Below are 15,372 nucleotides of genomic sequence, written 5' to 3'. Positions count from 1 at the left end.
GGGGCCCTGGGGTCTCTTCCTCTTCTAAGGGCACCGAGTCTATCAGATCAAGGCTCCCCCCTTATGACCTCATGTATCCTTAATTACCTCCTCAGAGGCCCCATCTCCAAATACAATATACACTGGGAGTTAGGGCTTTGCCATGTGAATTTGGGAGGGACACATACATTCAGTCTGTACCAGGCCAATACCAACCTTGGACCTTGTATACCCAATGGGGAAGTTTCATGGTATTAAGATGCAACTATGAGGGGTCGGGGTGCAGAGCCAGATAGATTTCACCTCCTTCCATCACAGGTATGCAGCCTGAAAGTGCAGAGAGCTTTGAATGCTTTCTAACCTCTTTACTGGTCCATCAGCCTCTTCTGAGCACCTGTTTCATGCCAGACACTCTGCTAAGGGCTGTGGACACAAAGAATTGAAAGGGAAGTTTCCAGACCTCTTCGATTTATGGCGTGGGGAGGGTAGTAGATCGGTCAGCAGTATGAGGGGTACCGGACAGAGGGGCCCACAGGGAGTTAAGAGGGGTGCTCGCTTGAGGGGACAATTTATTCTGCTCCAGCCGAAGCAAAGGGATTCTACTGAAGAGAGCAGACTTCTCAGAGGACCTTTACCCAACCTGAAGCAAAGGCACTTTGACCCCAGGCATCAATCCTCTCTGGAACCTTCTTCTAAGCCTCAGGGCCTCTCTGATGTCCAAGGTCACCGTAGGTCACCTTGACCTACCATCGGCCAAAGTCAGCACCAGAGAGAGCCCAGCCACCTTTGCCCTCAGCAGCCGGTCCTTCCCTGAGACCCGGCTGCTACCTGGGGCCCCATGGAAGCCTCAGGCTCCCTATCCAGGGCCCAGGGCCCTCCTCACACACATTCATACTTTTCTACCCATGTCTTCCCCACCCTGAATACTCTGACTTCATGGCTTCCCTCATCAGTCTGGTGAGAGAGCACGAAATGAGGAATTAGGACAAGGTTTGGTACAGACTCTATACAGATGCTAAGAAAATTCCAGAAAGGGTATCATCATTTGTATACTTGCAAATGATAGTATTAAGGAATATTTACTGAACATATATTATGTGCTTAGCTAATGCTGTAAACATAGTATACGTATTAACTCAAACCTTACCATAATTCTGTAAAGCAGTTATTGTTACTAATTACTGTTATTAATCCCATTTTACATATGTGAAAACTGAGGTATATAGAGATTAAATTACAGATGAAACCCCCAGAGGTTGCCCAGCTCCATAAGTTTGTTAAGCGGTAGATCCAGGGTTAAAACCCTTATGGCCAGCCTCCTGACACAACGCTCTTCACGGCTCTGATCTGCTGTGTTTTTCTGTTTTTTAAAAAATTTATTTACTTATTTATTTATTTTTGGTTGTATTGGTCTTCGTTGCTGTGCGTGGGTTTTCTCTAGTTGTAGCGAGTGGGGGCTACTCTTCATTGCGGTGCGCGGGCTTCTCATTGCGGTGGCTTCTCTTGTTGCAGAGCACAGGCTCTAGGCACACCGGCTTCAGTAGTTGCAGTGCATGGGCTCAATAGTTGTGGCTCGTGGGCTCTAGAGCACAGGCTCAGTAGTGGTGGCACACGGGCTTAGTTACTCCACAGCACATGGGATCTTCCTGGACCAGGGCTCGAACCCGTGTCCCCTGCACTGGCAGGTGTATTCTTAACCACTATGCCACCAGGGAAGTCCCCTCTGCTGTGTTTTAAATACAAGTTTTAAATACAGTCTGTCATCCCCAGATACCCATGTCAGTTCAGGACATGGTTTACTGCCAGATGCATCATGAAAAAGCACTTGATTTTCAGAGATCTTTGGATTTTGGCATGCACATGTGCTTTACATGACATTTCTTTTAATCCCCACAAAACCCTATTATGAAACACTATTACTGTACCCGATTAGAGGTAAGGAAATTGAGACCAGACAGGTTATCTCTCTCATCCAAGATCTTACAAATTGTGAGTGGTAGAATTGGAAATTGTATCAAGTAATAACTACACTACTGGTTTTTAGTATTGTGGTATAACTTAGTATTTTTAATAACCTAAAGGTCAGTAGTTTTGTTAATGTAAGACTATTTTCTTAGTAATTAAAAAAAAATCTGAACTCTGAGTCATTCACTCCTTAAGCCATACCCAGAGTTTGGCTGCATTAAAATTTGTTCTCATATGAAGGTTCTTTAAAAAACTAAAAATAGAACTACCATATGACCCAGCAATCCCACTACTGGGCATATACCCAGAGAAAACCATAATTCAAAAAGACACATGCACCCCAATGTTCATTGCAGCACTATTTACAATAGCCAGGTCATGGAAGCAACCTAAATGCCCATCGACAGACAAATGAATAAAGAAGATGTGGTACATATATACAGTGGAGTATTACTCAGCCATAAAAAGGAACGAAATTGGGTCATTTGTAGAGATGTGGATGGATCTAGAGACTGTCATACAGAGTGAAGTAAGTCAGAAAGAGAAAAACAAATATCGTATATTAACGCATATATGTGGAACCTAGAAAAATGGTACAGATGAACCCGTTTGCAGGGCAGAAGTTGAGACACAGATGTAGAGAACATACGTATGTACACCAAGGGGGGGAAAGTGGTGGGGAGGCGGGTGGTTGTGCGATGGATTGGGAGATTGGGATTGACATATATACACTAATATGTATAAAATGGATAACTAATAAGAACCTGCTGTATAAAAAAATTTAAAAAATAAAATTTTTTAAAAAACCAAAAAAACCCAAAAAACAACAACAATGAAAATTTGTTCTCTTTTGAATAAAGAGATTGTTGTTCAAAAGCCTCTGGTTCTCTCCTCCCCAGTTAACCCTTCTGAGGTATGTTTTTGTCATCTTCATTCCCTCACTCGGGATTCCAGCTTTCTGTGTTTTTAAGTCATGTGTATTTCCCCAAGAGCAGATGGGGACCTATCTACTTCCAGAGCCCCTGGGGGATTCATCTTAGAATTGGGGAGGGGGTGAATGGTCACGAAGCAAACAAGAGGGTGAGGTCAGGGGTGAGGGAAGAAAGAGGACTGCCGGTTCCCTTGGTCCATGCCTGGTGCTGCTGGCCTTAGGGCATCTTATTTAACCAAGGTCTTCTTCCCAAAATCTCGCCAGAGGGGCCTCTCCCTAAAGGAGCAGTACCGGAGGATAGGGTATAAAAGGCCCAGGCAACCAGACCTCTCTTTTCATGAAATACTGGGATTTCTGACATGCTTGCTTGGCTCCAGTCTTGAGATCTGTCGGAGCCCTGAGTCCGCTCTCTGGGCCACTGGAGCGCCCCCTACCTGCCATCCCCTGACCGCTCCCCAGATGCTCCAGGTTCTGAACCTTCTCTACATAGTCTCACCTTCTCTCTCCAGGAGCCCTGTGGTGCCCGGCGGGGTCGTGGCCATGGACAGACATTACTTCCAAAACACTGGAGCTTATGACCCTCTCATGTCACTGAGGGGTGGCGAAAACCTCGAACTGTCTCTCAAGGTACTTCCTTGGCCAAGGGAGGCCCAGGTGGGTTCTTTGGAGCCCTGTGTCCGGTCACAGTCAGGGATAAGGCTTCGGGCAAATTACAAAGTCATTATACGTAGTGTGTCAAACCCTCATTTCTCCCCCTTTTTCATCTCTCTTGATTTCACCCCAGCCTCCTTCCTGAACTCACCTGTCAAACCTGCCCTTAGGAAAGGGCAAGTTTTCAGTCATCTCCACCTGAGTGCAAAGCTTCCCGTACGTTCTCCATTCCCGGCACCCTTAGCATCTTGATAGTTTTCACAGCACCCATTGGCCAAAGCAAATACCATGCAGTTCTGTGCATTGAGTAGTTTGGTCCAAACAACTTAATAAGTATTTGTCCGAACAGCTTAGCACCCACTGGGCGCCAGACAGTTTCTCAAACCTTGGAATCAGATTGGACCCACCACCCTCATTTCCTGTTCCATGCTGATTTTTAGCCTGATGCTTGCTTTTTCATCACAGCAACCACTGAAAACCCAACCCAACAAAGACATATATCATTAAAAGGGCAGTGATCTAAGGTTGAAACCATGAATTGCCTTGAACTTGTACTTTTCAGAACACAGATGTCACTATGTTTCTCCTGAACAATGAAAATATCCCACGTGGCCTTTTGAGTTTGCTGCAGCACCCTGGGGTACCTTGGCACCCAGTTTGGGAACCCCATCGGTTTGGGTTCTTGGTGTGTTTTGGTTTATGTACTGCCTATCCTAGGCATGTTTTCACTTTCCTCTTTATTCCCAAGTGGGGAATAAAAGGCTTCCTGTCAAATGAACTTCAGGCATTTGGGAGTAGGAGTGAGTGGAGAGTAGAGAAATTTCCAAAAGTAGAAAGACTCTGTTTGAGGAAAGCTTGCTTTGACCTCCACACAGATGGCTTCTGGTGCCTGTGCAGCAGGAGACTTCACAAGCTTTTAGAAATCCCCCGGCCACTAGGGCTACCCTCTTCCCCGAGGAAGCAGCCGTGGGAGAATCCAGACGCTCACGGCATGGCAGCATCCTCTAAGTGCTGAATCTGGTCACGTGTTTCAGTGGGGTTGGGGAACCACAGGTAGTGGCAGGGGTGTGAGCCCCTCTCACCACGGGTTCTGACCCAGGACAACCGCCCTCATTCTCCCCACCTTGTCCCTCCCCAGCCCAGAACCCTCAGATCTGGAAACTCTGCTCCATCCTGAGAACCGGAACCATCTTTCTCTTTTGTGCTCATGATTTCCGGTGCATTTTGCCAGCCCCTCACTCCCCACGTTGCTGGAGAGGAGTACAGAGGTGTTGGTCTTCTCCTTTCACTGCAGACCTGGCTCTGTGGGGGCTCCGTCGAAATCCTTCCCTGCTCTCGGGTGGGGCATGTCTATCGAAATCAGGATGCCCACTCCTCTCTTGACTGGGAGGCCACCCTGCGGAACAAGGTCCGCATTGCTGAGACCTGGCTGGGCGCGTTCAAAGAAACCTTCTACAGGCACAGCCCAGAGGCCTTCTCCTTGAGCAAGGTAAGAGGAGAGCCTGGCAGGGTCTTCTGTGCCCACCCAGGGCCACCAGGTGCTGGCTGCGCAGGACCACCTCCCCTCCCACCTGGAAGGGCAGATAGAAGCTTCTGGCTAGTACTTCCATGAGTGGCCCCTGTCAAGTGGCTCCTCTACCTGGCGGGGTTGTCCTCTGTCTCTTCCAGCGTCTCCCAGGGGCATCATGGCCTGGAACCCCCTGATGTCTGTAGGGGTTCTGTCATCACATCTAAGGGGTGTGACCCTTCATCCCGTGGCCAGAGGAGAGTCTGGGTGGGGAGTGAGCACTGCAGTGGGTCTCCGAGGGCCCTTTCATCCCAGGCAAAGTGCTCAAGGCTGTGAAATTACCTAAGACATGAAACAAATATAACATTGATTTACAATGTTGTGTAAAATTACTCAAGACATGAAACAAATATAAGTATTTTTTATTATAAAAAATAAACATAAAGGACATCCCCAAAAAGGCACAGAAAAATAAACATTTTAAACATTTAATGAAATGTCTGCAAGCAGTGCATTTTCACCTGGTCCACTACCACTCAGCGCCGTTATGATGGCGGGACAGGTAAATGCTATTTAATGTGGGACGTGGTTCACAGTGAGGTTTGCTGTCCCCCTCCTTCAGCTTGCTCCGACACCTCTGTGCCTCCCAGCACATGAACTGTGATGTAACACCAGCTTTCTCTGTCCTGCCGCCTGTGTCTCTCTCCTCCCCAGGCTGGGAAGCCGGACTGCACTGAACGCCAGCAGCTGCAAAGGAGGCTGGGCTGTCGGACCTTCCACTGGTTTCTGGCCAACATCTATCCCGAGCTGTACCCATCTGAACGCAGGCCCAGGTTCTCTGGAAAGGCAAGGCATGATAAAAACAAAGTGCAGAGAGAGAGGAAGAGAAGGGGCTGGGCGGTCTCCCAAGATAGAAGCTGAAGTTCAGACGCTCTTCCATGACCCCGGCCACCCAGTCCCAGCTCAGCAGGGCCTCCTTGCGGGGGGGTGGCTGAGCTGCCCCCTAACCCATCCCAGGGCCCCTCACCAGGACAGGTGCTGCCCCCTCCTTCAGGAGGCCTGTCCTTAGGCTCACTGGCTTCAGCTTGACCGCAAACATTTTTATGACCTGAGCATGCGACCTTGAGCTACACTGCAGAGAGTGAAGGAGTGGCCGACAGAGGGTGTCTTTGCAGCAGAGGGCGGGATTCACTTCTGTGTGAACGTTGCTTACAGCTCCACAACACCGGACTTGGCTTCTGTGCAGACTGCCAGGCAGAAGGGGACATCCTGGGCTGTGCCATGATGCTAGCTCCTTGCAGTGACAGCCAGCAGCAGCAGGTGGGTGGTCAGTGTTCTCAGACCTGCAAGGGGGGCTTTGCTCGGATGGCCCTCCCTTCCCTTTGGGGCATCTCCTTTCAGTGGTCCTATGTCCCTTGACTGTGCATGGTCCCCCACTCTGATGACCCATTCCCTAACCTGCCCCAGCCCCAAGCCCAGAGGTGGACCCATCAGAGAATATGAGCATCTGAGCTTGAGGGACATGGCGAGGCTGTTTAGCCAATATTTTCATCTGACAGATGAGGAAACTGAGGCTTGGAGAGTGGCTAGCCCAGGGGCTTCAAACTCAGGTGTGTCTCCAGGGTTTAAGTGGATAAAGGAAATAAACACGGGGAGCTGGGCGGAGGCTGTGGTCACAGAGGAGTGCCTGCCCCAGCCTCAGTAAATGTCTTTTGTTTCGTATGAAAGCAGATCCAGTATTACAAGGTCATCCACAAATTTAAAAGACACTGGAAATCCAGAGTTTATAGAAAAGATCCCCATTTTTTTCTTTTCTTTTTTTTTTATCGAAATATAGTTGATTTACAATGTTGTGTTAGTTTCTGGTGTACAGCACAGTGATTCAGTTATACATATATAAATATATATAAAATCTTTCTCAGATTCTTTTCCATTATACCTTATTACTGGATATTGAATATAGTTCCCTGTGCTATACAGTAGGACCTTGTTGTTTATCTATTTTATATATAGTAGTTTGTATCTGCTAATCCCAAACTCCTAATTTATCCCTCCCCCCTTTTCCCCTTTGGTAACCATAAGTTTGTTTTCTATCTCTGAGTTTGTTTCTGTTCCGTAAATATACTAAGTGAATTAAGTCAGACAGAGAAAGACAAATATCATAAGATATCTCTTATATGTGGAATCTAAAAAAATGGTACAAATTAACTTATTTACAAAATGGAAAAGCTCCCCATTTAAATTAAAAATCTATAATCAGAGGTCAAGGAAAACCTGTGTGCAGGCAAATTTCCACCAGGGCACCTTTCTGAAACATCTGGAACAGCTCAAGATCATTAGCCAACTAGAACCAGAGATGGAGAAAGTGGCTCACTGAGCGGGCACTCTAGGTACAGAAACACTGAGGAATTGAGGGGACCCCGGAAAATGTTCCCCATTTGCAGCAGTGCCTCAAACCCATAACTCATGACTGTGGTCCTAAGACTCCAGGCTTCTGACGCTGAGTCCTGCCCAGAGTAGATATGCTGTGTCTTTCAGGCATTTAATGGGGATCTATGGGGACCAATACTTCTGGGCCACAGGGGGAACTTTAGGGCATCACAGGAGCCTGGGGTGTGTGTGTGTGTGTGTGTGTGAAGTGGGGAGAGGGCTGGATCTGGGTAGACAAGGCTCATGGCCTCTGGTGACCCTCTGCCTCACTTGCCAGAGGAGACCTTACACACAGATGGGGTCATCGGGTTTCAGAGCTGTGGCCTCATTCGGAACGTTTCCCACACACAGAGCAATGTGGTTTGTGAAACTCCTTCCACAGGGAGAAAGACTTCCACTGCATGGTCAGGAGGAAGGCAGAGGGTGCAAACGCCCCTGGGGATGGGAGGGAAAGAGCACACGAGCTCTCCTGGGGCGCACTGGAGACCAACTCCACGGATTTCCCGGGGCCTCACTCTGCAGCTTGGCTGGACCCTTCGGTACCAAGGAAGGGTGGGGTTGCCCTGTGGCAACAAAAGTTTATGGCCCAAAGGGCGACACTGAAAGTGACTGGCAGGCACTGACCACAGGGAGAGTCTCTCCTTGAGCCAGAGGCCCTGCTCGTGGGTACATAAGGCCAGAAGGGACCTGAATCAGGTCTGAAATACACACTGAGTCAGGGGAAGAATCTAGAGACAGAGGGTCCTTCCAGCATCATATGGGTTCCTTGGATACCAGGAAGGTCTCCTTCTATGTTAGGGTATTTCTTCTCTTCAAATTTCCATCTCAGGAATAACTGCCCAGGTCGTGGGACGTCCCCATGACACTGGAGGAAGGTTGGTGCATCCACTTCTTATCACAACTTGGATGACAACCTGGAAAGTCTAGCCCGCCCCCCAAACCTCTCTCTTTTCAGCCTGTGACAGGGCCTTTGCATAAACTGTCCTACCCCAAAGGCCTGTATTAAAAAACAAACAACAAAGTGTAACTTCCTGGAGATATTGCTCAAACGAGCCAGGTGAGGCCCCAAGAGCCTGGGGCGAAAGGCAGAACAAGTCTTGGAGGGTCCTGCCCTGCAGGCAGGACTGGCGGGGCTCTGGGACCCCAGGGGAAGGCCCTGGGCCTGGAGGACACCTGGGGAAGCAAGTGCTCAATATCCATTTGTCCCCTTTCAGTTTTGCCCTTTACCAATGTTCTAGAACACCCCAATAGGCACTCACACCTGGCACAGGAGGGCAGAGAGAAAGCTCTGTGATGGTGGAAATAGCTCACCTTCTAGCTGTGTGACATCAAGCAGGCTTCTTAACCTCTCTGAGTCTTGGTTTCCTCATCTGCAACTGGGGATAATGGCGCAAAAAGAATGTTAGCTTTTGGATTTATTTATTTATTTATATTCTTGGTGGGGAGGTGGGGATTAGCAAGGGCTTCTGTATCCAGAAAAATTGTGAACTTGCTAAGCTGAAAGCACCATATGCCATATAGAAGAAACACCCTCTTTTATGCATAAGTAACTAAGTTTATAACAAAGGGAAATCTCCAGGGGCCCCGAATCCAGAGGCAACTGAAATAGAGTCATAGGGCCATGGCCAAGCTCTCCTGCAGGATGAAGGGGACAGTTTCTGTCAAACCTCAGGAACCCAGAGGCATTGGTTCCAGGCAGGAGATAGTGATGAAAGCCCATCTTCAGCCCATGAGAGATGAGGGGTTGGAAATGGGACGCCCGTACAAAGCCAGCTTTGACCTTCACAGAGTAACCTATCTGTGAAAACCTGGACTAGAAAAGACTACCTACTGCCACCGGAAGATGACAAGGAAGCAGGTCTGTAGACAGGTCTTTGCGTCGGAGAAAATGACTCTTCCCTGAAGATTTTTAACCACAAGCTTGTGTCCAACGTGGGTTTAGGGTTCAAATTTATAGGAACTGTGTTGTCTGGGAATCCTCAGGTGGGACTGGCTACCTAACTTGTGGGGCTCAGTGCAAATGAAGACGGTGAGACCTATCACTCAACAATTATTAAGAATTCCCAGACAGTATCAGCATGAAACCAAATATATTAGACCAAGAACATTAAACCCTTCTAAGCATGAGGCCACTGCAGTTACACAGGTCACATGCCCGTGAAGCCAACCCCATCTCCCAACCACAAAGTTAGCGTAAAAATTAGTTCAGGCTGCATTTGGCAGGAACAAACGGAAAATGGTTTTATCAGGATGTGTTTACAAACAGGCCCCACAAGCTTCCCGCAGCTAAAGCCCCTCTGCAAAGGAATGCATAATCTAGTCCTACAGAACCCAGGAGGAAATGAAAACCATGAGCAAGAGTCAGCAGATACAAAAGACAGCAAGAAAATTACTTGCAGGGCCAGCACAGATGTCTCCAGAAAGAGATCACCTCGGGCCTCAGGAGTTTCCTCATCTGCCCTTCCAACTGTACCCTCACAAAACACACAGCATCCTTTATGGCCTCATCTATGATACAGTAAATAGAATAATGGAGGAACTTGCCAGAATGTATAAATATGAATGCAAAAGTAGATGGAATGTGGAGATTTCAGAGGCCAGGGCTAGTCCAGCATCATATTTGTGGACTTGACTATGAGATAGGGTCTTGCTGACCCCAGTAGAATCTGAGGATTGCCCCCAGACCTCAGCCCTATTGCAGTGAGCTCTCCTTCCTTTACCTCCAGCTTTGGAGAGGATCTCCTTCTAGCTGTGCTAACAGCCATTGCCTCTGTCCCAGCACCTGGATCACATGGGCAGGAAGGAGATCCACTATGGCAGCCCCCAGCACCTGTGTTTCGATGTCAGGCGAGAGCAGGTGATTCTGCAGAACTGCACCAGGGAAGGCCCTGACATCCATCAGCAGCACTGGGACTACCAGGAGGTAAGTAACCCACCTAGGCAGGATTCAGCAGGATTCAGGATTCACGTGCTGCTGGCTGGCACGTGTCTCAGGCTTTTCCAAGAGGCCAAGTATTACCATACAAGCCTGTGTCCCTGCTGTTGAACTTAGTGACTTGGCACTAAGGCCTCATGGGGAGATGAAGCCAACCTTGCAGCAAGGTTAACCATCAGCATCTTGAAATGTACTAATTTGCCAGCTCTGGTCTTGATACGGTGGAGAGAGGAGACAGCCTCTTTTTAAAGTTTATTAGCTTAGATCACAAGTAGGACCATGGAGCGTGTTACAGAAGCAGTCAACCACGTTGGTGGTGTGGTTTTAGGGGCAATGGAAAGGCCTGCCTCCTGTTCCACAACCAGATAGGTGAGGATGTAGATCGTACTTTCTTCCTTTGCAAATTCCACTCTGAGCATTTCATCATTTTAGTAAGACTTTGATTCCCAGGACTCCAGAGAGAAGCTTGAGATCCTTTCCAGAGGTTATGCATCAATAAAGAGGAAATAGGAGTGTAAGTATTAGCAAATAGGCAGAGTGTAAGTATTTAGGGAGAGTGAGCCGTTTACAGGATTTGGATTGGAAGGTGACAGTATCAACAATAACTGTCCATACATAGTGTTTCCTTCACCTCAAATCCCTTCTGAAATGAGTTAGGGTACAAGTATACAAACAAACAGATTAATACACATATCTTTTAAACATGCCTTTGTTCAACTTTTGCTTGGGAATAAGGGGGGGAGGTGTTAAATAACTAAGCAGAACTCCATGCATTGGTACTCTTAAAGCAGGCTGTGAAAGAGGAAAATCGTATAGTGTAAAACTTAAGCTGAACTCACGATAAACAGTTGAGAACAAAGCTCTTGGGGCTTTGGTGACAAGTGAACCTAGGACTCAGGGGGCCCACACATGTGCAAAGAATTCTCTGAAACCAAGTTAAGGCCCTTTATGAATGATCACAAAGGATCATTCTAAGCAAGTCCTCTGGATAAGATAGATTTAGAAACAGCATTTAAAAAGAATATGTAAAAGATTAGTGACTAAGATACACCCAGCATCTTTCAGGCATTAAAAAATAAGGCTTTAAAAAAGTATTCTCATTCAGCCATAAAAAGGAACAAGATACTGTTCATAGCAGCAGTATTCACAATAGCCAATAGGTGGAAGCAACTCAAGGGTCTAGTGATTGATGAACGAATAAACAAAATATGCTATATACATACAATGGAATATTTTCCCGCCTTAAGAAAGAAGGAAATCCTGTCATTTGCTTCAACATGGATGAAGCTTGAGGACATTATGCTAAGTGAAATAAGCCAGTCACAAAAAGACAAATACTGTATGATTAAACTTATATGACATATATAGAGAAGTCATATTCATACAAACAGAAAATAGAATGGTGGTTACAAGGCACGAGGGGAAGTGGGGAGAGGGAAGTTGTTGTTTAATGGGTATAGAGTTTGTTTTGAAAGAAGAAAAAGTTCTGGAGATCTGTTTCACAACAAAGTGAATATACTTAACATTACTAAATTTTACACTTAAACATGGTTAAGGTAGAAAGTTTTATGCTACATATTTTTACCACTACAAAGAAAGAAAGAAAGAAAGAAAGAAATTAGGTACTATTTTGTGCTACAACATGGATGAAACTTGAAAATACCATGCAAAGTGAAAGAAGCCAGTCACAAAAGGCCAAATATTATATGATTCCATTTATATGAAATGTCAAGAAGAGACAAATCCATAAACACAGAAACTAGATAAATGATCTCCAGTGGCTGGAAGGAAGGAGGAATGGGAAGTGCCTGCTAATGGATAGTACATTTCTTTTTACAGTGATGAAATGTTCTGCAATTAGATAGAGGTGATGGTTGCATATACTTTGTGAATATACTAAAACCCACTGAGTTGTATTTAGGGCATGTGAATTATATCTATAAATAAATAAATTAATGGACATTATCAGCACTGTTGGTTAAGGTTGTTTAACTTTTCATAAAGAAATTGGTTTTTTTCTTGAAAAGGGGATGGCTACATTCAGTATTAAGTTTGGTACATTTTGAGCAGGAAGCAGCTATGGTCTTCCATACATGGCTGACTCAGGCCTTCAGTGTATCCTTAAAGTCTTACTCAGAACTGCAACCTGGTGGCAGCAGTACTAAATTGCAGGATTAACAGAGGGCAGAGATTAAACTAAATCCTTTTGAAAGCAGAAATTTACAAGTACAGTGATAACGATGAATGTCAACAATACAGTATAACGATTGAACATGATCTTTACACTGGCATTTTACTAGCCAGAACTCTCCAAGAAATGGCATAATTACCCAACCAGAATAATAATAATTGAATTAATGATGCCAAGGCTCTGTATGATGTTTAAATTTTAGGGTTACCTAAATTATATTATATAGTAACCAAAATACTCCAATTCCTTACCAGGCCAGTTCATATCACCTTTATTATTCTCTGAATGATTAGCACAAATCTTAGAAATTTCCTTCTTTGCTGACTGATTGTGGGGAACCACCTCGTTTTTTTTTTTTTTCATTTTCTTCTCTCTTTTCAGAATGGAATGATTGTTCACATTCTTTCTGGGAAATGCATAGAAGCTGTGTTGCAGGAAAACAATAAAGATTTGTATTTACGTGAGTGTGATGGAAAAGCCAGCCAGCTGTGGCGATTTGACAACGTCAGCACCGTGGATGAACAATGAATGCCACCATCAGAAGGAAAAGAGAAATGTGGCCATAGAGGTTCAACTCAAGGGAACGACAGGAGCATGTGCATATCATGAAGGAGACCCTTTGTGTTTGTGCAGTGGTGATAGTAGAAACAAAAACTCCACAAATGAATATGGGAAGTCTTTCCTTCCCGTACCTTACTTCATTGACCACTGGCTGTTTTAGAAAAAGAAAAACATGGACCCATTGTCTCAATGTCTTCATCACTGGTAGATGATCATTACATGGTACATAAGATTCTTGGGGTTTTTAAAAATAATTTTAAAGCAGTAAATAATTGCTTTTATCTCTGACTAAGGAAAGAGGCCTGGCAACACCTTCAGGATACACAATTCTGATTGATCAATTTATTTCAAATGGCCTAATCTTGGATTGTCTGTGTCACCAGCCATGAAAATTAAAGCGTGAAGAAAGTGCAAAGTCCTGACATCCAAAAAACGTTGCAATAGGCTTATGAGAACAAATTTCATGTTCATTGATTGAGGCATAGCTCAGAGGAAGGAAAGGAAGTAAGCTACTGCGAGAAAATAGGGTTGGAGAGAGCTTTGACCCAATTCTTCAGCTCAGACTAGTAGCTGAAAAGAGTCAGTAGACCTGGAATAAGATGTTCTCCTGTTAATGAGAATTTCCTCAGAACTTTCTGTCTCCATTCACCTTGCCCTTGCCGTTCTCTATCTAGATTAACCACAATCAGATTCTCATGCAATATTCTTTTCTTTAATCATTGGTGTTGGGTCAGCTTAGATTGAACACTCCCACTAACAGAAGTGTGTACAGTTGAGAAACTCTCCTGATGCCCTGTTACAGGGTTTACACTGATTGGATCAGAATGAGCAACATTTGCAAAGAGGCAAACCTCCCTGGGAGGGAAATGCCAGCGTCTGAGCCAAAATTCTTATGAGAGGAACGAGAGGTGGGTGTTAATGTCCATGAGGGTTGAAAGGGCTGTCTATGAGCCAGTAGGAAATGTCTGGAACCCTCAAATATGCCCACACCTGAACATTCAGTCATAGAAGAACACATCTCCATCAGGGCAGAGACAATGCTAGCAAAAGCTGAATGGCTCTCTTGTTGTGACTTGGCCCACCCAGTTGGGCTGTAAGAGTTGCTAAGTGGGGGTTGTTCTGTGATTAAGAAGAGATGGTGCTGGGTGGGGGACCCTGACACCCAAGGAGATGGGAAGAACCCCCAAGCGAACCAGTAGGACATGGGGGGACTGAGAGGGGAGGAGAAGTGGATGCTGGACAGGACTGGCACCCCTGAGGGGTGGCTGAGAGGGGGGAGAGTTTCCCATGCTGGAGGGACCCTCAGGGGCTCCGATCAGGGGCCCAGCATTTCCTCTGCCCAATCAGCTGGGGAAGTCTGCCAGGCTCTCAGGCTGGGTCCTATGCCCTCAGAGGTCCCCTCTGGGCTGAGTTGGTCCTGGGGGCATAGGAGCAAGGTCAGGAGAGAACAGGAGAGTCAGACGGTAGGGACCCTCCAGGACCAGAGGGGCAGGAAAGGAGCAGAGAGGGTTTGCCCCACCCACTCAGGCACAGGGAGCCTGCTGAGCTCCCAGGCCAGTCCCCCAACCTCCAAAGTCCCCTTTGGGTGTTTGGGTCCTGGGGGCATAGGAGGGAGGCTGGGGAGATCAGGAGAGGCAGGCAGGAGGAGCCTTCTGGGACCGGAGGAGTGGTAGAGGAGTGGAGGGCCTTTGCCCCTCCCACTCAAGCCCAGGAAGTCTGCTGGGTTCCCAGGTGAGGTCCCCCACCCTCTGAGACCAGAGGCAGGGGCACACCTGGGCCCTTCTGTTCTGTTGAGCCTAAGCCCCACCCCAAACACCACCCGCCTTTTCCAGCCCTGTGGGTCCTAAGCATAGGCCCCACTCACTGCTCAAACCTCAACCCTGCTTAGGCCCTGCCCTCCATAGCCAAGGCCTTTTCCACCTTTTTTTTTTTCTCCTCCTATTTTTTACTATTGTGGTTCTGTTTTCTCTTCCAGTTGTTGTTTCATCTATATTTTTATTTTTAGACTAGGAAACTAACACAGCTGTTAGTTTCCTAGCCTAATTTTATTTTTTACTTTGTTATTGTTCTCCTTTTTTTTTTTTTTTACCACCCCACACAGCTTGCAGGATCTTGGTTCATGAGCCGGGGTTTAGGCCAAAGCTCCTGTGGTGGGAGCTCCAAGTCCAAACCACTGGACTAACAGAGAACCTCAGAATCCAGGGAATATTCGTTGGAGTGAG

General features: G+C 46.4%; 1 protein-coding gene across 4 annotated transcripts in view; it reads left to right on the top strand.

The window, feature by feature from the left end:
• Window positions 1-14,244, top strand: part of GALNT15 (polypeptide N-acetylgalactosaminyltransferase 15) — a 40,338-nt gene extending 26,094 nt beyond the window's left edge. Inside the window, exons 5-10 of one of the 4 annotated variants that reach the window (XM_036851904.1) lie at window positions 3,385-3,529; window positions 4,821-5,015; window positions 5,748-5,879; window positions 6,249-6,353; window positions 10,243-10,386; window positions 12,971-14,244. In XM_036851904.1, coding sequence (XP_036707799.1) covers window positions 3,385-3,529; window positions 4,821-5,015; window positions 5,748-5,879; window positions 6,249-6,353; window positions 10,243-10,386; window positions 12,971-13,117 — 868 coding nt within the window. In that variant the 3' untranslated portion in view covers window positions 13,118-14,244. Of the gene's footprint in view, window positions 1-3,384; window positions 3,530-4,820; window positions 5,016-5,747; window positions 5,880-6,248; window positions 6,354-6,592; window positions 6,810-10,242; window positions 10,387-12,970 lie in introns of those variants that run through there. The other 3 variants (XM_036851905.1, XM_036851907.1, XM_036851906.1) reach the window with 3 other exon arrangements.
• Window positions 14,245-15,372: the final 1,128 nt, after the last annotated feature.

Source organism: Balaenoptera musculus, chromosome 4, assembly GCF_009873245.2.
Source record: "Balaenoptera musculus isolate JJ_BM4_2016_0621 chromosome 4, mBalMus1.pri.v3, whole genome shotgun sequence".
Taxonomy (NCBI): Eukaryota; Metazoa; Chordata; class Mammalia; order Artiodactyla; family Balaenopteridae; genus Balaenoptera; species Balaenoptera musculus.
This window is presented reverse-complemented; position numbering and strand designations above follow the sequence as displayed.